The 27,998-nt window shown below is 33.7% G+C and overlaps 1 protein-coding gene across 2 annotated transcripts; it reads right to left on the bottom strand.

The window, feature by feature from the left end:
* Positions 1-877: 877 nt before the first annotated feature.
* On the bottom strand, positions 878-11,563 carry LOC123671368 (spermine oxidase-like). Of its 2 annotated transcripts, none has more exons than XM_045605161.1 (5): positions 11,390-11,563; positions 10,206-10,585; positions 7,699-8,272; positions 1,829-2,031; positions 878-1,130 (listed from the first exon to the last, which is right to left on the bottom strand). In XM_045605161.1, the coding sequence occupies exons 1-5, from the start codon at positions 11,417-11,419 to the stop codon at positions 887-889; spliced, it is 1,431 nt and encodes a 476-aa protein (XP_045461117.1). In that variant the 5' UTR covers positions 11,420-11,563; the 3' UTR covers positions 878-886. The 2 variants fall into 2 exon arrangements, with proteins under 2 accessions (XP_045461117.1, XP_045461118.1); XM_045605162.1 differs by having other exon boundaries at positions 10,206-10,582; positions 11,390-11,542.
* Between the last annotated feature and the right edge of the window lie 16,435 nt (positions 11,564-27,998).

Below are 27,998 nucleotides of genomic sequence, written 5' to 3'. Positions count from 1 at the left end.
ACCAGGAAACTGATTTTTGGATATTATTACATGAATAAATGAATGAATTCAATTATATAAAATGGATTGATATAAATACATCAAATTAAATGGATATTAAGGAGAAAAATAAATCTAAACTGAGTGATGGTGATTTGATACATAGAACCCGCTCTAGAGTTGGTGAATTTATATTGAGGGATTCAGTGTAGAACACGCTTTTTTCATAAAATTATTTTGGGGGAAAATAAATATGTTATTATTTTATTAAACAGCTGGAAGGTAAAGTATAACCTCGAAGATGACTGAAATTAAATTAGTAATACCTAATAAAATAAGTGTTACAATCAAGGCATCAAAACTTTTAAGGGCATTCAATATTCACGTGCTCAACAGAATTCTAATGATGATGAAGTATAATATGAATTGAATTCAGGTTTCAGAATGTTTTGATAAGTTTCGACTTTATCAAATGCTCGAACATTCTTTTTTTTCTTTAATGTGATTGAGTAAAAAAATCGTATGAACCAATAATTTAAATTCGAATGAGCCCACGCCAATAGTGAATTTGATATAAAAAAGCATCTGTGAAATTAGTTGAAATTAAAAAAAAGTATTTAATATATTCTTCTAGGTATTCACATTAAAAAAAAATGTTTACTACATTCTTTTAGGAATTCGGATTTTTCAGAAAAGAGGCAAGATGCCGTCCTCTTATATTTGCCGGACTCTAGAGCGGGCCCTGATTCTGCAAATGAAACAATCCAAAGGGATACAAGCAAAGCTTCTGAAAAGTATTTAAATTGGAGTTTGGAATTGGGATTGGAGATAAATTATGGATAGGAACACTAGGTAGGAACTAAACGAAGATCAATAAACGAAAAAAAGGATAAACAAATAATTGTTATCAATTTTTATTTCGAATTCCAACGATTCTTTCAGCCTCTCTGTACCCAGATAAAATAGCTCCATTGACAGTTGAATATTGAGTAAGGTGAGTAGCTTCACCAGCAAAAAGTACAATAGGATGCCCTTCTTCGTTTCTAAGTGGTTCTTCCAGCGTTTTTTGGAATGGAATTTCTAACTTGCAAGTTTCCAAAGTTTCATAGGAATATGTTCCACGGAAGTTCGGATTGGAATGCCATCTTGTTCTGTAAAAAAAAATTAAAATTATTCATGAGAGAGATTTCTATGACTTCTTATGTACTTTGAAAAGGAGTGAGTGTAAATGTTGAGAAATCCTTAGACCAGCACGCCCCCTCCCTCCTGGAGGAGAGAGGAGAGATAATCCATGATATTTTTGGTGAGATGTCACAGTATCGGAATATCATCCTTCATCATGCATTGTCGGTTTGGTTTTAAATTACATTTCTTGAAATTTTTTTATAAAAAAACATACCAAAATTTCGAAACATATTGATGTTAATTCGTTTGTTCGACTTGGAAAATTTTTCTTGCATTGTATGGTCTTGGATAATTTTTTGTTGTTGATATTCAATCTTTTGTTACTTTGAATAGGTATTTCTACGCAAATTAATAAACCCGTTTCTATCGAGAGATGTAAACAGGAGAGAATGTATAACGAGATAGTGTAAAAATTAATATTATTTTAGTTTTTTAACTAAACTCAAATACTACGCAATAAAACAATGAAAGAAATAGAAGGTAATACTAGGATATGAATGTCGATGGTTCGTACCTCTTTATTTCAAATTATTTCAAAAATTTAAGACAATAATGAACAAAAATTATTCATAACTACCTACTTACATCTGAATGAATTTCTATTCACCTAATATCCATTTTTGCTAATACGAGTTCAGTAAATGAATATTTGGTAGGTACTCACGGAATGATTTCTACAGGCTCAGAAATTTCGAAGTCGTTAGCAAGGAACTTATCAAGAACCTTCATGATTCCATTTTTGATTTCATCATTGCTCAGTTTCTCTACAGAAGTCGTTTCCGGTCCAGTTAGCCAAGCTACAAGAACGTTGGGGTTCTCAGGAGCTCCCATTAACCAATGTATCGATTTTAACCAGGAGTTTCCAATCTGAAATTGAAATCTCATTCATTTGATTTTTATACATGATATATTCCTTGATTTGTCGATAAAGTTTGTTTCAATATTCATAAATTATTTGTAAGATTTTATATTGGTTATAAATGATCATCAACCTCCGCTGAAAGTCAGATCTTTTAGATTTGATGTAACGATTTAAGAGGGACTACCACCACGTGACTGCTGCGTTCAAAACAAAATCATATATTTTTCCTCTTTTAATCACTGATTGTTATGGGGTTTTCGAATAATTCCTTCAAACAATAATCTACATTGTAAAATGACAATATTTTTAATTAGCGAATAAAAAAAAATTTTTTTGGTAACTTCTCGTAATTCGCAAAAGAATTATTGATGGTATGTTCAATGTACAGGGTGATATTTATCTTACAAAAGCGTTTGAATGTGCAAATATGGAGCGTCTTTTATGAGGATTCAGAATTCAGTATTAGGAAATACATAAAAGCTTTATAAGCCTAGAAATTTTATGTGAACTGTTATTTTTGAATGGAGCATCCTGTATTTTATTTTCGTAATCGGTAGAGCTCTTTTTCCCGATTTCAAATATATACCTACTTTATTGAGGTTATTTTTGTCAGTTTTCGAAATATATAGATTTTGTCGTCTGAATCTAAGATAGATGTAGAACGTCCCATGACAATACTACGATTTCGCATATCAGAAAAAATATGTTTCTCTAATTCTGTGGTTATTCCGTTCATTCTTCCACATCTTGTAGAACAAAATCGTGCGAGAATATATCAGAAACGCACAGTTTTCATGGTTATATTTTATTATTCTATGTTGGTACTCCGAACTTTCCGCTACGGCTTTATCTGTCAATTCATCAATTTGCCTTAAAGAAATCAGTTTTGCCAACCAACATTTTTCAATGCAAAAATCACTAAATTATATTTATGGAAATATTTCATTAATTTCAACGAAAATGCAATGAATTAGAGAAAATAATGTATAATACTCGTACAGAAGGCTCATTCTACCACTCGTTCATTCCAAAACTCGCCACTTCGTGACTCGTTTTTGAATTTTGAACTCGTGGAAGAATATCAATGCCTTCTGCACTTGTATTATAAATAACTATTACAGCTTATATTTAAACGAAACTAGACAAATCGCAAGAATAGATTTTCAAAAAATTATAAACCATAAGTTTTCAGTAAACCTTTAACAATAAATTTAAACAATGAATTTTCAACAATAAATTTTCAATGAAATTCATAACGAAGTCGCAGCATTGTCATGTGGTGTTCTACAGCTACCTTAGATTCATACGAAAAATCTATATTTTTCGAATACTTACAAAGATAAACTATATAATGTATACAGTGTGTCCCGGGAGTAACTGTACAATCGGTATCAGAGGTAGTGCAGTACTAGGTGAGTTCGGATGGACTACGAAAAATTTATTTCTACCTTTTCTCAGATAGCTACAGGGAGAGTTTTCATATTCATGGAAATAATATAACCATAATCAGAACCAAACTTATCGGCGGAATTGATTGAAACTTTGGAAGTTATTGAAACATGCCGAGGTCGAATCAGAGAGATATCAATTATTCCAGGACCAGATTCCTCATTTAAAGTGTTGCAAATATATCACTTTGTAACTCTAACTCAGTAATTCTAAATAACATTACAAACATTCCTACTTTGATGAAATAAAATTCTAATTTTTAATTTATGATGACTTAGAAATATGATCTAAAGGCTCATTTTCACGGTAATAGGAAATATTGCGTTAGTACAATCGTGATACTGCGACAGCACTCTCGCATTTAGTTTTAAAAGTAACGTATTTGAGATTTTTTGTTTTAATTTGATATTCGAAAGTAATGAATAGGTTTTTCATATCTATTTCAATATTTCTGTATTGATCCCGAAAATACCATAACAAATCCCCCAAAATAATAATAATTTATTTATTATTATTAAATAATAATATTAAATTAATAATTATAAATATTATAAATATTTATTAATCTCAAAAATTATTCACAACACCAAAATCAATGCAAACGAATAAAATAGAAACAAGTCATAAAAGAGCTTATTTTCTACAGAATGAAATAAATTCATCAACTGAATGAGGTTCACAATCCAAAATAAAATTGGAAATGCGCCTTCTGAACAAGGTTATATATTCAACAACCTGTAATTGCTTAGGAAGCAAATTAAATGAACGCATGGCCATATAAAGTGGTCCTCTTTCAAACCTAGTAGTACTGTGAATAGGAAGAAGGGAATGATGAACCTGCCAATTATTGTTTTTATTGACATATGCCAAAAAATAGTTTTTTCGTAACTTAAGAAAGATAAATAGGCGACAAATGTAAAGACCAAAGACGGTTTGGATTCCACTGGATCTGAAAACTCCGCGACAGGACTCACGACAGCCCAACCTATTCATTATTCTCATCACTCTTTTCTGGATGAGAAAAATTTAATAGGAACCAGACGAACTGCCCCAAAAAATAATTCCATATGCTAGCACAGACTGAAAACTCTCCAACTTATTCCTGATCATGAAAATCAAGTACGCCGAATAGTTGAGAGACTTTCCCAACTCAGACACCTGATGATCCCACCGCAGGTGTTTATCTAGATCAACTCCCAGAAAATTAACAGAATCCTCCAATTTAATTTGACCGTTACCATGACACAAAAAGGGGGATAGTTCTTCACCGATTGCCTGTCATAAAATAAAATATCTTGAGTCTTGCTATGATTTAGAATAAGACCATTTTCATTACATCATCTATCAACAGACAAAACCGTATCCATTCCAGCCCTGCTACAGGACTCGACATCACCTGATATAATCAAAAAACTGCTGTCATCAGCATAAAGAATCGACTTACAATTAGCAGTGGTCTTAATATAACAAAGGAAATTCACAAAAACAATAAAAAACAAAGGGCCCAGTACACTTCCCTGAGGAACGCCCCTAGTAAGAGATCGTTCCCCAGAGAAGTGGACTGCACCATCTAGAGCGAGAGCAACCCTCTGACGTCGATTGCTTAGGTAGCTCTCAACAAATTTCAAAGAGATATCCCTAATCCCACATAACTCCAGTCCAATAATGTTCTATGCTCGATGGAATCAAAAGCCTCGGTCAAATCGAACATCAAAGCCAATGGAACTTCATTACCTTAGAAAAACTAGATAAAATACTAATAGGTCGATAGCTACTGAGCTCACAGGTATTTCCCTTCTTGAAGAGTGGTTTGACCAGAGCAATCTTAAGCTCGCCAGGAAAACATTTGAAAACATTGAATATAATTCGAAATTTTCTTCAAATAGAAACCAATTTGATCTTCTTTTCATTTATTCGGAAATTATTCTATTATATCTTTGATTTCCTTAACTGACTAGCGTACTCTCTAATATTAATGAATTTTCAAATATATTATCTTGTTTTCCATTCTCAAATTTATATCTTGGCTTTTCTTATCATTATTTTGTTGTTCTTCCTCCTTCCTTTTCGTCAGTCTTGTCTACTATCTACTTTCGCAAAAAAAAAAACTTATTTAACGTTTGTCAAATTTATATTCCCCAAAAATAATGCAGAAATTTTATTTTGAATTCTTCAATGTTATTCATGTCTTCAATACTATAAAACCATAAACAATTGTTGGATATTGAATAAAATTTAAAAAATTCTCTCTCATCTGACCAATTTTCGATATCTCAAATTTTCAGTTTGAAATCGTTCATGAAAACTTTAGAATTTATATGCTCTGGATTTCCACCAAATATAGGTAGATGAATTATCCATATTTAAGTTTATATTGCCGGTGAATTTTATTTCATTTTGTTCTATTGCTTCTTGTAATTCATTTTGGTCTTCTTTTTGTCTTTCTTTTATATATTGAATTTTTTTCTTCGAGTTTTCGGTAATAATGTCCGTAATTTCGTTCTCTTAAGTTTTTAGAATTCTCAAACAAATTTCATATTCTATCATCAAACTCGTCTATTGTTTCAGTGAGGATCATGCCAAATGTTTCCTTAGTAATTTGAATCTTATGTTCTACATTATCAATTCTTTCATTTCGCTCTTCTATTTTGATCTCTCATTTTCCCTCTAATATTTCGAATCCTTTCTTCATTTAATCTGTCTCTCCATTATTTATTACAATATTCTTTCAATATTTTTCATTTGTTCTTCTGCTCTCTCAGAGAATTCTTCAAATTTAGTCATTAATCGCAGCAACATATCATTTTTATTGATTTCGGTAACTTTATTCTCCTCTTGATTCTCATTTCCATTAGTAACCACACTTTTTTCTTTATTATTCTTATTCTTTCACTCCATGGAATGAATATGAGAATCCATTTTAATATGTCTTTTCCTTGTTTCTATTTAAAAATCAACAAATAATGAATTCTCCTTCAAAATTTGAATTTTGTTCAAGATTAGACTGGACCTCTTGATTAATATTCGCTATAATTTATATGAAATTCGAATTTCAACCAAATTAAAAAAATAATTATAATTTTGTGACTATTTAGCCAAATTGTAAGAAAGAATGATTTTGTAAATATTCAGCCCCTCGTTGGGCGCCAATAGATATGATTTCTAAATATCTAAAATAAATGTTTTTTTCAATATTATAGTACTCCTTTTAAATTTTGAAGTATTTTTGGGCTGGGTTCTAATCACTTAAAGAAATTTTGAGAGTCAAATTTAGAATTGAAATTTTTTCAATACACAACAATAACAAACTGTAAAAAATTCAACTGCAACACTTGACTCGAAATTCTAAATAACAAACATTTCATTTTTGATGAAATATAATATTAATTTTGAATTCATGATAATTCAGAAATATAATCTTTTTTTTTAAAGTAACGTTTTGAAGAATGCTTGTTTTAATTTGATATTCAAAGGTAATCAGTAGGTTCTTTCACATCTATTTCAATATTTCTATATTGATCCTGAAAAACCATAAAAGTACCTAATCTAATGTTCGACTAATACGCGGATAGACACGTGGTGGTAGTCCCTCTTAATGACAATGTTTATAGTTTGACAGTTCAATTATACTTTTACTTTGCTTTACCAACCTTATTAATGATTTTTTATTCGTTGCATTGGATAAATGAAGTCTTCCAACATTCGGGAGTTGTTTCAATATTTTGCTCCAAAGAAAATTTTCTTATGTATTCATTCCACATTATTATTTTCAATTCGTTTTTATTACTATAGATGCAATAACCTTCTGGAATACTCTTATAAGGAATAACATTTTGTACGTTATGATTGAGAGGTCTAAAAATGCTGGTATATCCACTTATTAAATTTTGTTGACAATTCTGACGACTCGACCAAGGAATTCCAGGTACTGTACTTTTTTCCATAGATGGCGTTATTTCATAAAATGGTCATATTTCCACTGAAACTTACATTACTTTCCTAAGAATGCGTTAAATATTTCCATGGTATTAACAGCGGAATTTGATGTGAGTGACATAAGAAATGATGTGGAAATCCTGTAAAGTACCGGAAATATTCTAAAAAATCCAAAAAAGGTAGTCCTTCAAAACTTGCGAGTGTCACTTGAATTTTTTCAAGTGTAAGTGGATACACAGCATTCTTAAATATCTTAGTCACCATGCTATTTTGAATACACAACTTACATCTTCAGAATGATCTTCAGTCCATAGCAGAGCCATGGGTACTTCGTTCCACCATTTATTTTTGAATCGTAGAGCAACTTTCATCACATTGGAATATCCGATTTTCTGAAGAACATGTTGCTTCTTTTCTGGTAAACATGGTTCAAAAATTTCCTTATGTTTTTCTCGTAGCACACCAACAGAAGGCGTAAAGATAACATACTTTGTGAAATAACTTGAACCATCATCACATTCTATTCTGACCGTTGATCCTCTATTCCATGAAATCTTTTTAACGACTTTTCCTAGTGAAATTTTATTTCCATAATGAATTTCTTCATCTATCGAATCATCACGCTTTGGATTTTTTCCCATTATTATCTCTAAAATTGTTTTACAACCATATCCATTCCATCCTATGAATTGGTCACCTTTGCAATCAACATAGTTCGAGGCTGATTCTAAGATTACGTCAAACCAAGAATATGGGCCTTCCAGTATGGAGAAGAAAGATTCACAGAGAGGCAGAAAACTGGTAGCAATCTTGATTTTACTTGGATCATTCTCATACTTTTTCAATATTGTTTCACTAAATCTATAAAAATTTTACATTGAATTACATTTAATACTAGATGTGACTATTACTGTATTATTTTGATTTGATGAAATATATTCGATAAAATGCGTTTTTTTGGTTTATTAATTTCACTCATTTTGGGATGATACTTTGAAATGATCGGTTCTCTGTGTCTGCTTTTTACTATAGTATAAAGAATCCTTATACTATGTTATTACTGATAGATATCTGAAGTTTTCAGCTGTAGTGAAAGAAGTTTTTTCGATTGATTTACACAAAAGGACTGTTTCGATTATTGAAATAATAATCCTGATTCGATCATTAAAGAATCAATGGAAAACGCCGAAAAATGCTTCTCCAAAATATTTTCCCAAAAGCAGAATTTAAGGAGTATTGCAACTACACGTTTCACAAATTACTGAACAGGCAGAAGCAGGACATTCTAGGGAGTCTGAAAGTGTGGAGAAATATGTCACTAAGTACACTTCAGAGATACAGGCTGTTTATCGGAATTTTCAGTCGGTATAACTCTTGAAAGCATTCATAGATTTTCATGAAAATTTCAGGAACTAAGTATAGAATAAAGTCCAATTTTCACTTCTAGAGATTCACCGATAATGAAGGTGTGGACTGAGAAAATAATATTGTAAAACAATAAATTTTCAAAAATTGTATTTATCTTCAAGAACATAGAAAACCCTATCAAACAAGCTTATTGGTAATACTGCCTGACTTTGTATCAATATTGAATGTACCATTGAATATCGGGTACTTATACTATATTATTTTCTCTGATTCATCGAATATACTTATTTAAATTGATGAACTATTTCCATGAATATCTTTTAATGATTTTTGCATCAAGAAATGTGAGTTGGCAGACCTATTTTGTGTATCACAAATTTGATAAATAAATCCGTGACAGGAAAGTTCTTCGTACCAACATATAATAATAAAATATAACCATGAAATTGAAATATGTGTGAATCTGATATATTCTTGCACGATTTTGTTCTACAAGATGTGGCATAGCCATAGAATTAGAGGAAAATATTTTTTTTTCGGCAACCGTCCGGGAAGTGCTCACTTCCCGGACGGTTTTTCTCTGAGAAAGTAGCATTTCCCGGCCTAGTCCGGAAAGTACGTACTTCCCGGACTAGGCCGGAAAAGAATCACGTCATTCGTGTCATTGTGAATATGAAAATCTTGGTAGGTATATTGTATATTTTTAATAAATGCAGTTGATCATTACCATAGCAACCGAGATAACGGCTGACAGTTCATATGAAATTAGTTGTCAAAATATTGCATGTTTTTTTATCACAATCGCAATAAAATATGGAAAGCAGCAGCGATAATGTTATTCTAAACGTTTTCCGAAAAAATATTGTACGCAACACGCCCGAAAATGGTTTTTTTGGACTCACAGACTTTTGTCTATTCGTCCAAAAAAACCCTATTTTTCGGACTTGTTACGTAAATTACTATTTTCGGCAACCGTCCGGGAAGTGCTCACTTCCCGGACGCTTTTTCTCTGAGAAAGTAGCATTTCCCGGCCTAGTCCGGAAAGTACGTACTTCCCGGACTAGGCCGGAAAAGAATCATAGAATCCATAGCAACCGAGATAACGGCTGACAGTTCATATGAAATTAGTTGTCAAAAATTTGCATGTTTTTTGATCGCAATCGCAATAAAATATGGAAAGCAGCAGCGATAGTGTTATTTCACATGGTTGCCGAAAAAATATTGTACGCAACACGCCCGAAAATGGTTTTTTTGGACTCACAGACTTCCAGGACTCGCTTACGCTCGTCCTGGAATCTTGTCTATTCGTCCAAAAAAACCCTATTTTCCGGGCTTGTTACGTAAATTACTATTTTGCAGAAGAATATCATTGAGTTATATTTTCATAATAGTAGGCTAATTCTATTAAAAACGAATAGGTATTTACCTTTCAGTGAAAACATGTCCAATAGATTTATCAACTTTACTGTCATCTTCACAAAAATCTTCTATAAGTTTCATAATTTGTTCACTAACATCCTTATCGACTTTATTTCCTTTCGAACAGTAACAAATACTTTCTGTGAGAGATTTTTTCTCATTGAGAAATTGTTTTGCCAATTCTACAATGATATTGCCGTTTTCTCCATGAACTTCTTCTGCACCCAAATCGACGTACGCATCACCAAAGTAGATACTGTGTACTCTACCGCCAATTCTATTTTCAGCTTCCAAAATTTTCACGTTTTCAATTCCATAATCAAGCAATTTGGAGAGAGCTGCAATTCCTGCTGCTCCAGCTCCTACAATGATAACATCTTCTACCTGGTAAATAGAAAGAAAAGGAATATTATGTATTAGTGTTTTATAGATTCTGATATGAGAAAAGTACCAAAATGAAGTTAGGAGCTTTACTTTCATATTTGTCATATTTATTTTTTATTTCGCGTGAATCTATGAAAATAAACTCTATTAGTGAATTAATTTATCCAAAAAACGCGTTTAAAAATCGATTAATGTGTAGTGACTCTGTCTACCCGAGAGGTGGCGTTATGGGCATCGCGCCACATTCTAGAACGTCCCCGGAGGGTTTATGAGGGCTCGAGAACGACTCCCCAAAAATTTTTGAAATTCATCCAGACCAGAGAAATATCAACGCCATTTTTTAAAATTCTTGGATAGACAGAACTCGTCAGAAATATATGTCTAATATTCGATTATCCCATAACAGTCAAACAAGGCAGAAATCTACTAAGAAAAATTTATCTACCACAGATGGTCTGAAATCTGCTAAAAAAGTAGATTTCTACCATAGATGGTCACACTGCCAGGCACAAAGTCAAAATGAATGAACAGAGAATATCAACTCAAGCGCATCCAACGTAAGTTGTTGACTTAACCTAAAATTCAGTTGAATTACTTATTTTCAAGTGGATACTTATCTTCGTTATATAGTGCAATATTATTGAGATCATATATTTTCTGTCCAAATGAAATAGTGAAATAGTAACGAACACTTATTCTTAGTATGAAATGCATTTCCATAAAAAATGTATACTCTGAGATATTTCTCATTTCATTGAAGATATAATATATTAATAATTATTATGTAAAAGAGTTTATTATACTCACTTTTTGTTTAGTATTTTTTATCGAGTTCATTCTGGCATGAAAATTTATCAGAACTTTTTTTCGGATCACTAACTCTTTAAATAATTTTTATCAATCAGATATATTTTGGAGTAGGCTCGGGAGAAGGTACCAAGATATGACCTTGTGTATACGCGAGACAATGTTGCCATTTCTATTCAATATTCGGGAAATTTTATTATTTGATATTGATCGTTCGTTCACTTGTGCGCTTATTCTTCATTGGAGAACAGAAAATGTTCAATTAAATATCTGTGAAATGTGATTGTAGCTATTTAGTAGATTACCTAAGTGAGTGATTATTTCATTTACATACCTATAAATACCTCGATAAACTCAATTTGAACCTAGTATGACTAGTCATTAAGGAAATATATGCTAATTTTTACTTGATTTTCTGTTTGTATTGAAAGAAAACGAATAAATTCGGATCGAATAAAATTGCTATTGAATAAAAACACTCAATCGGATCTAGGTATTTGTCTGGAATATTAGGTTTTTTCGATATTATGCTTGAATTTTCTTTGGTTTTGACTACGGTATTAACACAACATTCAGCACAAAACTTGGGGCTTTTCATTATGAAGAAGTAAAATTTCAACTGGGTCGGATATTCTGTCATTAATTCATTAGTTTTTTCAAATTTCTACTGAAAGTAATCTCCAAAAATTTTCACAAGAAGCTTGGAATTATTATTCGATTGGATCTGTGGTGACAGAAATATTAGTTATTTTCCAATATTCTTCTTGAACTTTTCATGGTCCTGATGAAGTGGTAAGCTTAAAACATTCATTTGATGTATATCCACAACCAAAATATTAATTCTGTCGGTTTTGTGATCACCGAAATATTGGGAAAATTTTTTTCGCTATTTTTCTCGAATTATCTCTTTTTCTACCTATATCTTTTTATGCAGTTTGAAATTATTATTTTACATACAAATGATACAGTTCATTTCAATCGAATTCGCAGTTTTAATTTTATCAGGTGAAAATATTTGCTGATCTTCTAATCGAATTTTGCCCAATAACAAACTCAAGATATGAACCTTGAAAACTTTAAATCTATAGATATTTTCTTTCAAGAGTGATTGTGTTTACGGACGGTCGTTTAGACAGACAGAATTGAATTCGTGGGAAAAGAAGTTCATGATAATAAGAACACAAAAATACATCCAGGCCCAAGTATTGATAGATAATGAACCCTTGGAAAGAGTACCCAAGTTCAAATACCTTGGCTGCACAATTAATGACAGACTGGACGGTGTGGAAGTGAAGATTAGATCATCGATGGTAAAAACGGCATTTATAAATTTTAAAGATATTTATGCCGGAGAGAGATTCCTTTGAACTTAAGCCATCGTAAAATGTTACTTATATATAGCTTATAATAACATATAGTGTGGGAACATTATCACTCAACTCAAAGTGAAGTCAATGAATCGCATAAAAGAGTTCGAGATGTGGATTCGAAAACTACTGCGAATTTCTTGGATTAACCTTATGTCAAACGAAGAAGTGCTAACGAAGGCTGAAATCAGGCGAGAATTGTTGCAGACTGTAAAGGCACGAAAGGTTTCTTAATTGGGCATCTGAAAGCTAGAGGGAAAAAGAGTCCCAGGAAGAAATCAACATTCGTGGCTGCAGGATTTAAGAAATTGGTATGGGATTCGGAATGCGGGAGAAATTTTTGCACTTGCTAGAGATGGACAGCTGTGAATAGATGGTGGATGAAAGCTTACACGCTGGTAGCGAACAGCACTAGTAGAGGAGGGTATGTAAAGAAAATCAAAAAAGGATGTTAGAGAAGTGTTAAGGTTGATATTGAAAGATCTTTCGAGTTTTTCCTATGAGTCACTTTTGACGCTGTGACACGTATATGAAAATTAGGAATTTTTCTTCTTTTGATAAAATGTGCACATTTAGTGCCAATTTGTGATGTATAGATACTATGGATTTTATGTTCCTACAGTTTTACAAATATTTGGAGTTATTCCTGTGAGATGTATAAATATAGTAGAATTCATAGACGAATATTGTATGATATAATTAGGCTTCGCATTTGCTCAAACCAAAATGCAAAATAAAAATTGAAAAAGGATTATCGGAAGAACTACGAAGAAGATTGATTTGAAAGAAGAATGAAAAGAAACTGAAGAATCGAATTTGGAACCTCTTGATAGAGTAACCATTCAAAAACCAACAACACCGAAAGAGATCAAAGAAGTCATCAAGAAATTGGAAACCAGAGAAGCTCCAAGTAAAATAAAAAAATTTCTATTTCAGGAAATGCCCAGAAGAGGAGCGCTTACTAATATATATCCAATGGAGCGATGAGAACAGAAAACCATGAGTTGGAAAACAGTTGAAGTTATTGTGTTCAATGAGCCAGAGAAAGAAAAATATTACAAAAAAACTACCGGCCAATAAGTCAACTGTGAGCATTTGGAAAAGTAGTTGAGAGAATTGTTGCAAGAAGACTGAACGATGAAATAAACTCAAGAAATCTGTTGGCCCTATATGCAGATGATACGGGACATCGATGAGCAGAAGATGTCAGATGACTTCAAGATGCACTAGATATAGAAGAAAGGTTCAGTGAATGGCAAGTGGAGTTTCTAGGTGTAAAAAGAGATGATATACTTACATGGAAAAATCTTTTTAAATACAGAGTAGGTATACAGTGGATAAATCCGAAGATAAAACAAACTCAGCAATGATCAGACTTTCCTCATTAATTGGAAGAAAGAGCCAAACGAACCAAAATACGAAACTGAGAATTATCAAGTCAGTAGCAAGACCTCAACTAACATATGGATCGGCAGCATGAGACTATGCAGCCAAACGCCATATCAAGATACAAGTGACAGAAAATGAACTGTTGAGAGCTGCAATGAATATACTGTGGTTCGAAAGAAACCAAACTATCTATACAACCTATTAGGCCAATCGAAAAGTCCCCGATCTAATGCACAGATGGCGATGTTAGTATTGGATCCATATGATTTTTAGTTAGTACTAAGATGTCTAAAACCATACTCCTCAAATTTTGAATGCAATGACAATCGACCAAATTGAAAATATTAGTTTTAGTTCGTGGCGGCGCCGCAATGTCATACTTGTCATTTCGAACTTTTTCCGATGATTTTGATTGGATACATTAATTAAAACCCGATACTGACCAATCAAAAGCGATGTGTAACCGAGTATGATCGTGCAAAGTCGTGAAACAAAACACGAAACGTGTACTGGAATGAATTCAAATATTTGAAATAGAGAGAGAGTTTATTGGTATTTCAATTACAAGAATTGGTTCCATAGATCATAACTATAATGGAAGATATACATATATAGGTGCATAATGGCACAAAACTCATAAATAATAAACAACAAGAATCTTAATTTGTTGATAGCGCTACCTACAGTTGAGTTAACGAAGCTTAACTAATATTCTCAAAATTTGCAAAACAAAAGCTAATCAGTTCATACACCTGGTTTTTAGACATCTTAGTTAGTACCAACCTTTAAACGATACGTATCAAAATTTGACAGCAGTACGACCATTAGTTTCTGAGTTATTGCAACTTTTGTTATTTGAAAAAAGATGAGAAAAAAATTCCTGTGCTGATAAAATATTGCTCTTTGAAGGGGAAAATACAGTTGAATCAAAATCTCGGCTTGACGAAGAGTTTCCGGGGTCTTCACTAGGAAAATCAACTTATTGATTAGTATACTTAGTTTAAACGTGGTGAAATGAGCACCGAAAACGGCGAACGCAGTGGACGCTCACCGACGAAAAAAACAAAAAAGTTCACAAAATAATTTTGAATGACCGTAAAGTGAAGTTGATCAAGATAGCAGACATTGTGAAGATATCTGAACATGTACATCATATCATTCACGAATATTTGTACATGAGAAAGCTGCGTGAAAAATGGGTGCCGCGACAGCTCACAATCGATCAAAAACAGCAACGTGTTAATGATTCTGAGCAGTGTTTGAAGCTGTTTAAGTGCAATAAACTTTAATTTTTGCGTCGATATGTGACAATGGAGGAAACATGACTCCATCACTCCGGAGTCCAATCGACAGTCAGCTGAGTGGACTGCACACGATTAACCGAATCCAAAGCGAGGAAAAACAATAGTCAGCTGGCAAGCTTATGGTAATAGTATTCTGGGATGCGCAAGGTAATAATATTCATTGATTACCTCCAAAAGGGCCAGATCATCAACAGCGATTATTATATAGCGTTATTGGATCGTTTAAAAGATGATATCGTTAAAAAACGGCCCCATTTGAAGAAAAAAAAGGTGCTGTTTCATCAAGACAATGCAGCGTGTCGTAAATAAAAAAAACAAAGGCAAAATTGCATGAATTGGGCTTCGAATTGCTTCTGCAAAAGAACGCTGGAAATAAATTTAGCGCCAATGAGGAAGTAATCACCAAAACTGAGGCCTATTTTGAAGCGAAAGGCAAATCGTACCTTCTACAAAAATGGTATCGAAAAGTTGGAAGATAGCTATAATCGCTGTATCGCCCTCGAAGGCAACTATGTTGAATAATAAATTCGAATTTTGCCAAAAAAATGTATTTTACTTTGGTAGACCAATTGGCCTGTTAAGAACAGGAAAGAATCACAGATTTCCTGAAGGGAAGGACCGAGAAGATTTTTAAAAAGGAGGTCCGTATCTGAACAATGAGCGTTTTGTTCATGCGCCAATTGTATTATTGAAGACCACTTTCAGACCTATATGAAGTTTTGTTGTCTACAATGGTGCAAATGGTGCATGAAAAAACGAGAGCTCAAAAACTCCTAATCTCACGTCTGTGTATTCATATGAAATTTTGCCTGCGTCCCTTCGAAAGCTTCTATCTCTACGTTATTTTCAAATGTTGTCTATATTGATATTGTTGGAAATTAGGGTATGAATTTAAATTATGTTGTTTCTTTTTCGGGAATGAAAATGAATGAAGAAAGATCTTTCCATTGTACAACAATTTCTTCCTGTTGGTAATCTAAATTGAGCTTCCGCTCCTCCAAACTCATTCCCTAACTTCAATGAACGCGAAATTGAAATAAATGATTCCACACATTTCTCTCTATCATGAAGCGTGAGATTTAAAACGTCCGTAGGTAAACATCAATTACCATTCGTCTTACTCAATTTTTTCTACATCACTGGTAAAATATGTTGCACTCCAGAAGATTGATCACACTTTGCGAACTAACTAGGAAAAACAGTAAAGTGGAGATCTAAATTTTATGGACTGGGATTTACGGTTCAGCACTGATAGGAAATGAAAATAAACCTCCATTGAAAGAACTAACTAACCATCATTCAAATAGTATAAAGCTCTATACAATTTTCATTCAAATTTTATATGTATCTGAAAAGTTGGGATTTCTGTACAGCTATTTTCACAAAGCTTTCAAGGTTCGTGTAAATAGCATATTCAGAACCATAAAAATCCAAGCAGGATATCGAAAAAAAACAGTACATTTTGCAATGTTTTGATTTACTATTGTGGATAATAAACCCAAGTTATTGTTCGAAAAGAAAATTTTCAATTTCTGAAATTTCCAAAATTTACTTATTGGAACCCAAAAACGAAAAATCAGACAATCCACTAACGCCGAGTGTTTTTTAGAAAGTATGGGAGGTGTTCTAATGAAATTTGATATAAAATCAGTTATCACTGATCCTTCGAGCACGTGAATTTTTAAAGCGAAAAATCAAGGAATCAAAGATGTTAACTGGTGTTTCTTCATTTCACATTTTGCTTTTTACTGAATAACAATCTTTTGAATTTTCGACTAGCAGTAAAATTGGCGATATTTTGCCAATATTTCAATCATCACCACGAAAAGTGGTAGCTGTGTGATAAGCTTGTTGACCTATATGCCACACAAGACGAGTTCAAATGAAATCGTAAACTCAAAATTCTTTTTCATTTGCTGGCTTCTATTCGAAATGAACATAAGAAAAGTTTGAGATTTACTGTGTTTTGTAGGTACAACAGACTCACTAAGAAAATTTTGGGCTTTCCTGAAATATGTGTGGTCTGCCGTCCACTGGCTCTTAGACTAACAGCCGATGGACTGAAAGGATTCTACAATGGAGACCGCGAGAACATAAGCGAATTGTAGGAAGCCCACCAAAACGCTGGAGAATGCAAGGGAAGGCCTATGTCCAGGATTGGATAGAAACAGGCTGCTAAAGAAGAGCAAAGACATGACAGGTTAGTCGAATCCAAAAATAAAATAATAGATAATCCAATGCAAATTCCAACATTTTCAACAAGAGGGACCACTAATATCCTACCGAAGAAGTTTCACAACAGAACGAAACCAACAGATAACAACCGACCAATACAATATATAAAATTGAGACATCATGTTTAGCATCTCGTCGTTACAAACATTGCGGGAAAAATAGATTCCATCATCTGCAACCAAGTCATTTTATGACGTATTTGGATTATAAGGCTTTTGAGTCACTTCCACATGGCTGGCTACCAAATGTGGGAATAAGCAAGATAGACCAAATTATAATAAACTTCCTGAATTATGCATTGTATAATTGAAGAACGAACATCGAACTTTCGAAAGAAAACATAACTACTAAGTTTTCAATTAGGAGAAAAATTTACGCGGAAATTATAAATAATTAACTCATTCAAAAATGTGGAAACAAATAAACAGCATCTGTCGCAAATTATGGTAAAGGTGTCCATACACCGAGACGATAACTGTGTTCAATAACAGGAATTCTTTCGGAATATAATCAAACATGGAAGGCTCTCAAAGGGATCTGAACTTCCATGGTTTTCAATCAACCTCACGGACATCCACCATTACTGTAGTCCAAAACATCAACATAGTGATAAATACCTTGAGAAACGACCATGAAAGCTCATCCAATGATGATAATACAAATATGCAGGAAACTAGGAATGATTGACAGCGTGTCAAAAAACCCAAAAGGAATCATTCTCCGCAACAGAAATCATATGTGACTCCAGGTGAAAACTTTTTGTTCCCCATTATCACAATCTCACGGAGAAAATTATCCAGATATGGAAAACCACACCGATCAACCAGTGTCAAACATACAAAGTGAACTTACTCCACTGAAACCACTACCAATTTTTGTTTATGGAGTTAGAGACTACAAAGCCATGATTGCATACTTGAACAATATTACAGAAGAAGGTACCTTTCACACACAAACTTTTAGCCAATGATATCATCAAAATCAGCCTTTAGGCAATTGAAGCTTACAGAAACTTGGTCAGACACTTAAAACGAGATGACATAATTCATCACACCTACCAAATGAAAGGGGACAGAATAGTTATTAGAAATCTCGATCGTTCTATACCTCTAGATGAGATAAGTCTGGAACACCAGCAAGATGTGCGTTATGCAACGGTTACCACTCAGCAAACTATAAAGATCTTATGCAAAAAGAAAACAAGGAGCCAAAACAAGCAGAAAATAGTACATACTAACAATACTATTCAACCACCTGTCCAGGTAAACCCATCAAAATTCAGCGATATAAATCCTCATAACCATGGCTAAACATATGCTCAAGCAGTAAAACAAGAAAACAAATTCTCAAGAGGAACCAAAAATAGAATAAAGTGAACAACTCATCCTTATTTCTGGTAGAGTTCAAAAATATGTTTAATCAGCTTATCAATCAGAACAGTATGATTTCGAATCTACTCCCAACTGTTATCAACAAAATAAAATAAAAATGTACACCGAAATAATTACAATCGCCGTATGGAACATAACATAACTACAGGTATGTACAAATAATTCTTCATTACTCTTGGAAATAAATTCGTTACTGGCAGTGATTGAAATGCGAATGACGCCCACTGGGGATCGATACTAATTACCACCAAAGGACGTAACCTGTTCCGATCAATGACAGACGCCAACTATAGCCATTTGAGCAATGGAGAACCTACATACTGGCCTACAGATCCAAGGAAGTTGCCAGATCTACTCGACTTCTTCATAGCTAAAGGCATGCAACATCTATTTGTTTAGTCGAATCTAACTATGATATGAATTATCATCGGACCACATACTAGTAATCGCCACCCTCAGCTCCCCATTAATCATGCAAAGTCCTCCTCCTAGGCTTACCACGGAAAAAACTGATTGGAAGAAGTTTCAAGCCTATATTGAAGAGAACTTGAATCCAAATATAAGTATAAAACAAAGCCGACAAACTGATGAAACAGTACAACACCTCACTGATACAATTCAGCAAACAGCGTGGCACGCAACTTTCCAAAAAGACCAACAACTCACCCTACAGTCTAATATACCACTGAGAATCAGAGAAATTATATTAGAGAAATGAAGAGCCAGAAGAAAGCGGCAAAGAACACGCAATCGAGATGATCTACACCAATACCGCAGATTATCACAGAGAACTAAAAAATGCCAAGAACGCATCTTTTGATTCTTATATTCAAGACTTATCCACTGACGACTTCACTCTATTGAAGGCTACGAAGAAGTTTAAAAGACCTACTCCACCAAACACTCCTATTCGTCCTGGAAATGGATAAGCACGAACTGTTCAAGAAAAGGCTGATGTATTTTGATGAACATCAATGCAAAGTATTTGAACCGCTAGAAGCATCTTCTGGCTGTACCAACTAAATAGACGAATTCCTTGATAGCCCGTGCCAGATCAGACCACCCATCAAACCCTATAGATCAAGAGAAGTAAACAGAGAAATCAGACACCTAACAATAAAAAGCACCTGGCTATGATCTTATTACATACAGCTGACCCTCAAAAAGATGCTCCAAAAAGCAATTGCCTTCTTCACAACAATCTATAATCTAATCGTCAGCCTATGTTACTTCCTGATCATATGGAAATACTCTAACATCCTAATGATACACAAACATGGTAAACCACCACAAGAAACAACATCATATAGACTGATCAGTTTGCTGCCATAATGAGTGAAGTACTTGATAGATTAATAATGAGAAGAATGGAAGAAGACCACGTTCTAACAAACATACTACCGAACTATCAGTTTGGATTCAGGAAAAATATGTCAACTGTTCACCAGGCACATAGAATAGTAAACACCATAGGCAGCACGCTGGAAGAAAAATAATACTGTTGTGGCGTCTTCCTAGATAAAGTGTGGCATACAGGTCTCAATTATAAACTTAAAGGGTGCCTCAAGAGCAACTACTACCTCCTACTAAAATCCTATTTGACAGAAAGATTCATCTCAACTCAGGGACCCTATTCTCGACAAGTGATGTTTCAAAACGTATACGCACTTTTCGAATGTCACACGTTTTGGTATCCTTGACTCGTGAACTTGAAAACGTACACGTTCTGAGTGCGAACGCTTACTACGAGCGCTTTTTTGCCTTCGTTTTGATATTTTGACAATCTGAATGCCATAGAGATATGTCCATAAGTCATATTTATTCTTCTGGGATAATGTTAGACGAAATAGTAAAATTGTTATTAATGGATCTATTGGATTATGTGGAACAAATGGATCAGCGGAGGTATACACAGCGCGGAGACCCATTCAATGAATTGAGTGAGAAACAATTCATTTGAATGTTTCTGGTAATCCTCAAAGAACATGGATGATGACACCTCTGGAAAATGAACCAGTGGAAGGAATTCCAAAATATTTATACAACAAAAAAAAAGAGAGAAACCAAAAGCCTGAAAGATATAATGGGGTTTTGAAGATGTCTACTCAAGCACAGTGTTCTTCATTGTACTTCGGAGACAGCAAGTAACATTGTAAATGCTTGTGTAATGCTCCATAATATTTGCATTGAAAATACATGCAATGTACCGAAACGATGGAATACACGGGCGTAGCCAGAGGAGGGGGTTTGGGGGTTCAAACCCCCCTCGAAATGTTTAAGATGTCAAAATTTATTAAAAGAGTATATATTCGTTAGTGAATAGTAATGAGATTTTCTATCAATTCTGAAAATGTATTGTGGTCTCCACAATTTAACGAACTTTATTCGATCTAATTCAACATACTAGGTACTTCCGATCGTTCACTTTGAAACTTTTTTTTTAAATCTCGAAAATATTTTTTCAATGGAATTTGTAAAAGGTGAATGAAATTATCACTCTCAGTTTGATTCATTTGTAATCTGAAATCTGAATTGAATAACTTCTACGTAATCCAGTCAATTTGAGCTCACATGTGCCCCTCAAGGGAAGGAAAAGTTATGGGGTAGTTTTGATTTCTTGGATCGTAAGTATTTTTTTGGGTGCTGAATCCGAATCTGAGTGTACCACCAACATTTCTTGTTGGAACATTAAAAAAAATACAAAAAAAAAAATCTTCTGGCGTTTTCTTCCATCAAGTTTTTTGTTCGATAAACCTGGCTCAAACGATAGTTCAAAATTGGCGTATTTTATCTATCTCTGCTAAAACCCAGTTGATGGAGTAGTTTTAATTTCTTCGATTTTTTTTTTTGTTTCTGGGGTACAGAATTCCAATCTGAGGTTTGCTTTCATGATAAAACATTGAAAAAAATGCAAAAAAGGTGAAAATTTTATTTTTTTCCGATTGTTTGCATATAAACTTTCTACGCATAAATTTGAATTTGAGTACTCTGTTGTAAAAATACTACGACGGTATTTATTTTCTAAATACAGGGTGATTCACCGGGATGGCCTATTAGACGTTTATGGAAAACTAATCATAATTTTTAGATCTCTACAACTTCCAGTTATACCGGAAACAGACTTCTACTTCCTTATTTCAATGGCACACTCAATATATTATTGCATCATAAGATAGCTTTTTTGATGGCAATTTCGGCAATATGCCATACCTTGGGAAAAACTCAATGGTTATGAGTTATTGGGATTCTTATAAAAAAAAATGGTGGTGATGAGGACTCACTTTTTTTTAATATTACCGCAGAAAGAGCTTTTTCCAAAGAAATTTTTTTCTTTTTCGATTCCGCAAATACGTAGTATTATAAGACTGTTTGCGATTTGGGCCAAAAATGTACAGGGTGTTTATAAGAGGATCATGGACTTGGACAACTCAAATTCATCAAAACTCAAGATTTTCAAATTAGAACCTATATTTTTTCCATAGGAGGCCCGCCGCCTGTTTCTCATTCTTCCAATCTCTCTTCAATCCCGGCATACAAGTATGTTACCAATTTCAGCCTATTTTCTTTATGCATCTTTCTAAGTAAATTAATTTGAGAATTTACCCTTTTGAAGATCCGCGTTATTTTTTAAAAACTCAATACAACAATATTTTTGACAATAAGTTATTTGAATTCTTCTTTTAATTTTGTTTAAATATATTTGTGAACAATTTATCGTCGAAATTTTTTTCAAATTTGAATTGACGGAACATAAATTGATGACATTTCATCTCATCTGTGAAATATTACAATGGTGCCGGATTTTGGGAGTACACGTTTTTGAACGTGTATGTTCAGTGAAACGAACGGTTGTCAAGAATACCATTTTGGAAAACCGCTCGCACGTGTACCACTCGTTCCTGAAACGTGTACGTCAAAAAGATCCACTTGTCAAGCATACGGACCCTGGGGCTGTGCAAAACCCACAAGGCTGAATATAATATGTTTCCAATCAAAAATGTTACAAGCTATCGTCAACGCTCCCTGGTATGTTAGCAACAGGACCATTCACCAAGATCTCAGAATACCTTACATTGTAGAAGAAATCTGTAAAATCTCCATCATATCAATTTATAAAAATCGTCAAACTGGAAAGTTATTTGTTCCATTCCCTCGAAAGAATTTTCCGATTGCCTTCAATGGGAACATCATTTATTCTCAGAATTACTTGCGTATAAACAATTACATTTTTTGTTGAAATATAAATAAATATAATAATAAATATTAAAATATTTGGCTTATCTGGAAACCTGGCTGCGGTTACTCCCCTTACATCGAGGGTCGAAAAAGTAATCCTTATTTGTACAATGACTTCTCATGCCTCCCCTCAAATTCCATGACTTCCCATGACTTTTCAAAACTTCTCACATGACTTCTTCGAGTTCCTATAGTTTTCATGGTAATAATTAACCTTAGTTTTGTTTAATTTCAGGTTATCTTTTTTTTTTGAAGAATCAAGGATATCAGATGAAAAAAAAAGAAAAATAAATAGTAGAAAATCATTTTAAATAACCCTTCAATGCGCGCTTTTTCGGCAACTTGGAAAAAATACGATTAGTTTCGTGAAGGCTTAGTTGAACAGAGAAGAATGTTTAAAAAATTCTCATTTTTTTTTCTTAGATAATTTATTGGAGAAAAAAGATCACATTTGCAACAATGTGAAAAATTTATCAAATACATATATCGGTATGTTTGAAATTTGTGAAAATAGTTATTATTCTTGGGGAGGGTTATGTCCATATTTGAAGCATTTTATGTAAAAAATTGCAGGGCATTTGGAGAATTTTTATCTTTGCTGAATCTTGAATATAAATAGGCCAATGTGATTGACCATCTAGCCGCACATTCTTTGGGGGAATTTTTGCAGTGGTTGATGATCTTTTATTTTTCTTCACGATTTCTTTTTCCAAATCCGACGCATTTTTTGACAGCCGCTGAGATCCTGGACTAGGTAATTTCAGCCCTGAATTCAGCCAGTTTCTTCAGAATTTGTGAAAACACTCAGAAAGGTCGATTTTTGATGACCGGGAGACTGGAGAGGGTGGCAACCCCATCAGGAATTTGAATAGGAAAAGTGGGTAGTTTTGTAGCACAAATTTATGCATGGATTCAAGTTTGTATGAAGCTGCAGTTTGTGTTCTATAAAGTGAATATTCACAAGTTACAGGGTTTTTTTTATAGAATTATGGTACCGATAAAACTAAATGAAACGAAGATGTTCTAATTGATGGTATAAATTTCTATTGAAAGGAACATTTTTTACAAACAGTATTAGTAAAATTTTACTGCAAATGCTCAAAGTGCTCGCCATTAGATTGCATGCAACGGTTTTGCATCGGCCAGCTCGAGTTTACGTTTTGCATCGGTAAGCTCGACTTAACGTTTTGTATCGGTCTGACCCTGTTTACGTTAGGCATCGGCCAATATAAATTATATCGATCAATTAGAACATCTCTGAGCAATTTTGTACAACGTGTGCTTTTCGGATGAAAATATTGTATGGGTTAATAACTCTTGGATATAGCCCAAAACTTCTAAGAGTTATCGACCCATCCAATATTTTGATATTCATTCATAAAATGCCTGCATCCCCAAAACGGTGCCTTTTTCTGGTGTTGCACTGGTATACCTTTTTTTGCAGAATCAATAATGAAATATATAAATGGACGAATTTCGCTAATATCTTGAACCAAAAGAAGTTTCTGGCGGTTTTGAAGACTTATGAAGAAAGTATTGAAAACAAATCATTACTGGTATTTGTATAGACCCGAATTAAAAATTTCCCAGAATCGTTCGGAAACTGAATATAGGAGTACTATTGGTGGCACATATCTCATCAAGGAGGGGGGAGTAGTCGCACAGAAAAAAAACAGAAGCATTACTGACTCTTCTTTATATTCACACCTGAAGTAGAGTCACATAGTGCCGGGACACCCTGTATATCTACAAACTAATTTCAATCTGATCAGCTTCTTGTTTTAGAAATAATATCATTACTTTCGACGTTTCACTAATGCTTTTTTTAGAAGATCAACATGAAATTTTGTACACAGCTTGAAATCGTAATTGTGTATCCACATACGGAAATATCAGGGTTATTTCCAAAATTCTGTCTGAATTTTCCATGGTTCTGATGATAGGATCAACAGAAAATGGAGCACAATGCCAAAACTATTATTCTTTATCTGCTCGGAGAATTTCGACTCAGTTCGATCCTTTATCAGTAGTAATATTCCTAGGACATTGATAATAATAGACGAGATAATTTTATGATAATCGAAAGCTCGTTAATTGGTTGGATGTTGGCATTATACGAGCTTGAGAAATTTTTCATAAAATTATGAGGCATTTGTCAATGATAGATGGATATCCAAAAGTCCAAAAAAAACCATTTTCGGGCGTGTTGCGTACAATATTTTTTCGGCAACCATGTAAAATAACACTATCGCTGCTGCTTTCCATATTTTATTGCGATTGCGATCAAAAAACATGCAAATTTTTGACAACTAATTTCATATGAACTGTCAGCCGTTATCTCGGTTGCTATGGATTCTATGATTCTTTTCCGGCCTAGTCCGGGAAGTACGTACTTTCCGGACTAGGCCGGGAAATGCTACTTTCTCAGAGAAAAAGCGTCCGGGAAGTGAGCACTTCCCGGACGGTTGCCGAAAAAATTAATTTTTTTTATTTGATTTAATTTTGCATGACAGTGTGTTGTCATGAAAACCGTTCATTTTCATTTTTGGAGAAAGAGCCCGACACCGAAGGTGGAGGGCCGAATGCAGTTTTTCGAAGAAAACACGCTGGAATGCAAAATTATCCGGTCATTTTGATGCATGAGTGTGATTCGGGGGAATATTTCCCGAATAATCTGTTACATTACTTGTCAAACTGATGTAGAATGGAATTGCCATAGATTCGAAATATGTAAGATGCATAGAAACTATGCATCTATGAACAGAACAATTATCGCAGTGCTATTTCGCTTCCTACAATGCAATTATCGTAGGTAATTGCACAAGTGCATCAAAATTACCGATAATTTTGCATGACAGCGTATTGTCATAAAACTGCATGAGTTCATTTTCATTTTTTCGAAGAAAACACGCTGGAATGCGAAATTATCCGGTCATTTTGATGCACGAGTCTAATTCGGGGGAATATTTCCCGAATAAACTGTTACATCACTTGTCAAACTGATGTAGAATGGAGTTGCCATAGATTCGAAATATGTAAGATGCATAGAAACTATGCATCTATGAACAGAACAATTATCGCAGTGCTATTTCGCTTCCTACAATGCAATTATCGTAGGTAATTGCACAAGTGCATCAAAATTACCGATAATTTTGCATGACAGCGTATTGTCATAAAACTGCATGAGTTCATTTTCATTTTTTCGAAGAAAACACGCTGGAATGCGAAATTATCCGGTCATTTTGATGCACGAGTCTAATTCGGGGGAATATTTCCCGAATAATCTGTTACATTACTTGTCAAACTGATGTAGAATGGAATTGCCATAGATTCGAAATATGTAAGATGCATAGAAACTATGCATCTATGAACAGAACAATTATCGCAGTGCTATTTCGCTTCCTACAATGCAATTATCGTAGGTAATTGCACAAGTGCATCAAAATTACCGATAATTTTGCATGACAGCGTATTGTCATAAAACTGCATGAGTTCATTTTCATTTTTTCGAAGAAAACACGCTGGAATGCGAAATTATCCGGTCATTTTGATGCACGAGTCTAATTCGGGGGAATATTTCCCGAATAAACTGTTACATCACTTGTCAAACTGATGTAGAATGGAGTTGCCATAGATTCGAACTGTGTAAGATGCATAGAAACTATGCATCTATGAACAGAACAATTATCGCAGTGCAGTTTCGCTTCCTACAATGCAATTATCGCTGTAATTTTCGATAATTGTTCTCCAGATACATAGAATTTTTGACAGGAGGGAAATATTCGCTGTAATTTTCGATAATTGCATTCCATTTACAAAGAATTTTTGACAGGAGGGAAAAATTCGTAAGTAACTCCACAAGTGCATCAAAATTACCGATAATTTTGCATGACAGCTTGTTGTCATGAAAATCTCCGAATGCAGTTTTTCAAAGAAGACACGCTTGAATGCGAAATTATCTGGTCATTTTGATGCACTAGTGCAATTCGTGGGAATATTTTCCGAATAAACTGTTAAATTGTTAAAGTGACAAAACGAGACATTTTTTAAAAATAATGTTTTGGACAGTAGATACTTGTCAAACTGATGTACAATGGAATTGCCATAGATTCGAACTGTGTAAGATGCATAGAAACCATGCATCTATGAACAGTGCAATTATCGCAGGGCTATTTCGCTTCCAAAAATGCAATTATAGCTGTAATTTTCGATAATTGCACTCCATTTATATAGAATTTTTGACAGAAGGGAAATATTCACTGAAACTGAACTGATGATATTCGTCTTGAATTTTCTCTAATTTCATAAATGACATGAAATTTAGCATGTGGCTTGAAATAAATATATTGCATTTATAAATGAAAAATTTCATTTTTATTGAAATTCCGAACAGTTAGATCCACGGAACCTCTCGTCGGATTTTACTCATTGAAAAGCTTGACGGCGACATTCGAGATCAGAACTAACCCAGAAAATTTCAATGTTATCGTGTTTATGGACAGACGCCGGTAGAATAATTGTCATGAAAATTATCTGTTCAGGAAATAATCAAAAATAAAGACATTGAGATGAAATGATGAAAGTGCTCTGTTAGGAGAATGGATACTGAAAAACCACAATATATAATGAGGCTCAGGCACATTTTGAAAGTCATCGTCTTAGTGCGATGCATTACCAGGAATAATTT

This window comes from Harmonia axyridis, chromosome 1, assembly GCF_914767665.1.
Source record: "Harmonia axyridis chromosome 1, icHarAxyr1.1, whole genome shotgun sequence".
NCBI lineage: Eukaryota > Metazoa > Arthropoda > Insecta > Coleoptera > Coccinellidae > Harmonia > Harmonia axyridis.
The sequence above is the reverse complement of the archived record's forward strand: the minus strand, read 5'-3'. Positions and strand labels throughout refer to the sequence as shown.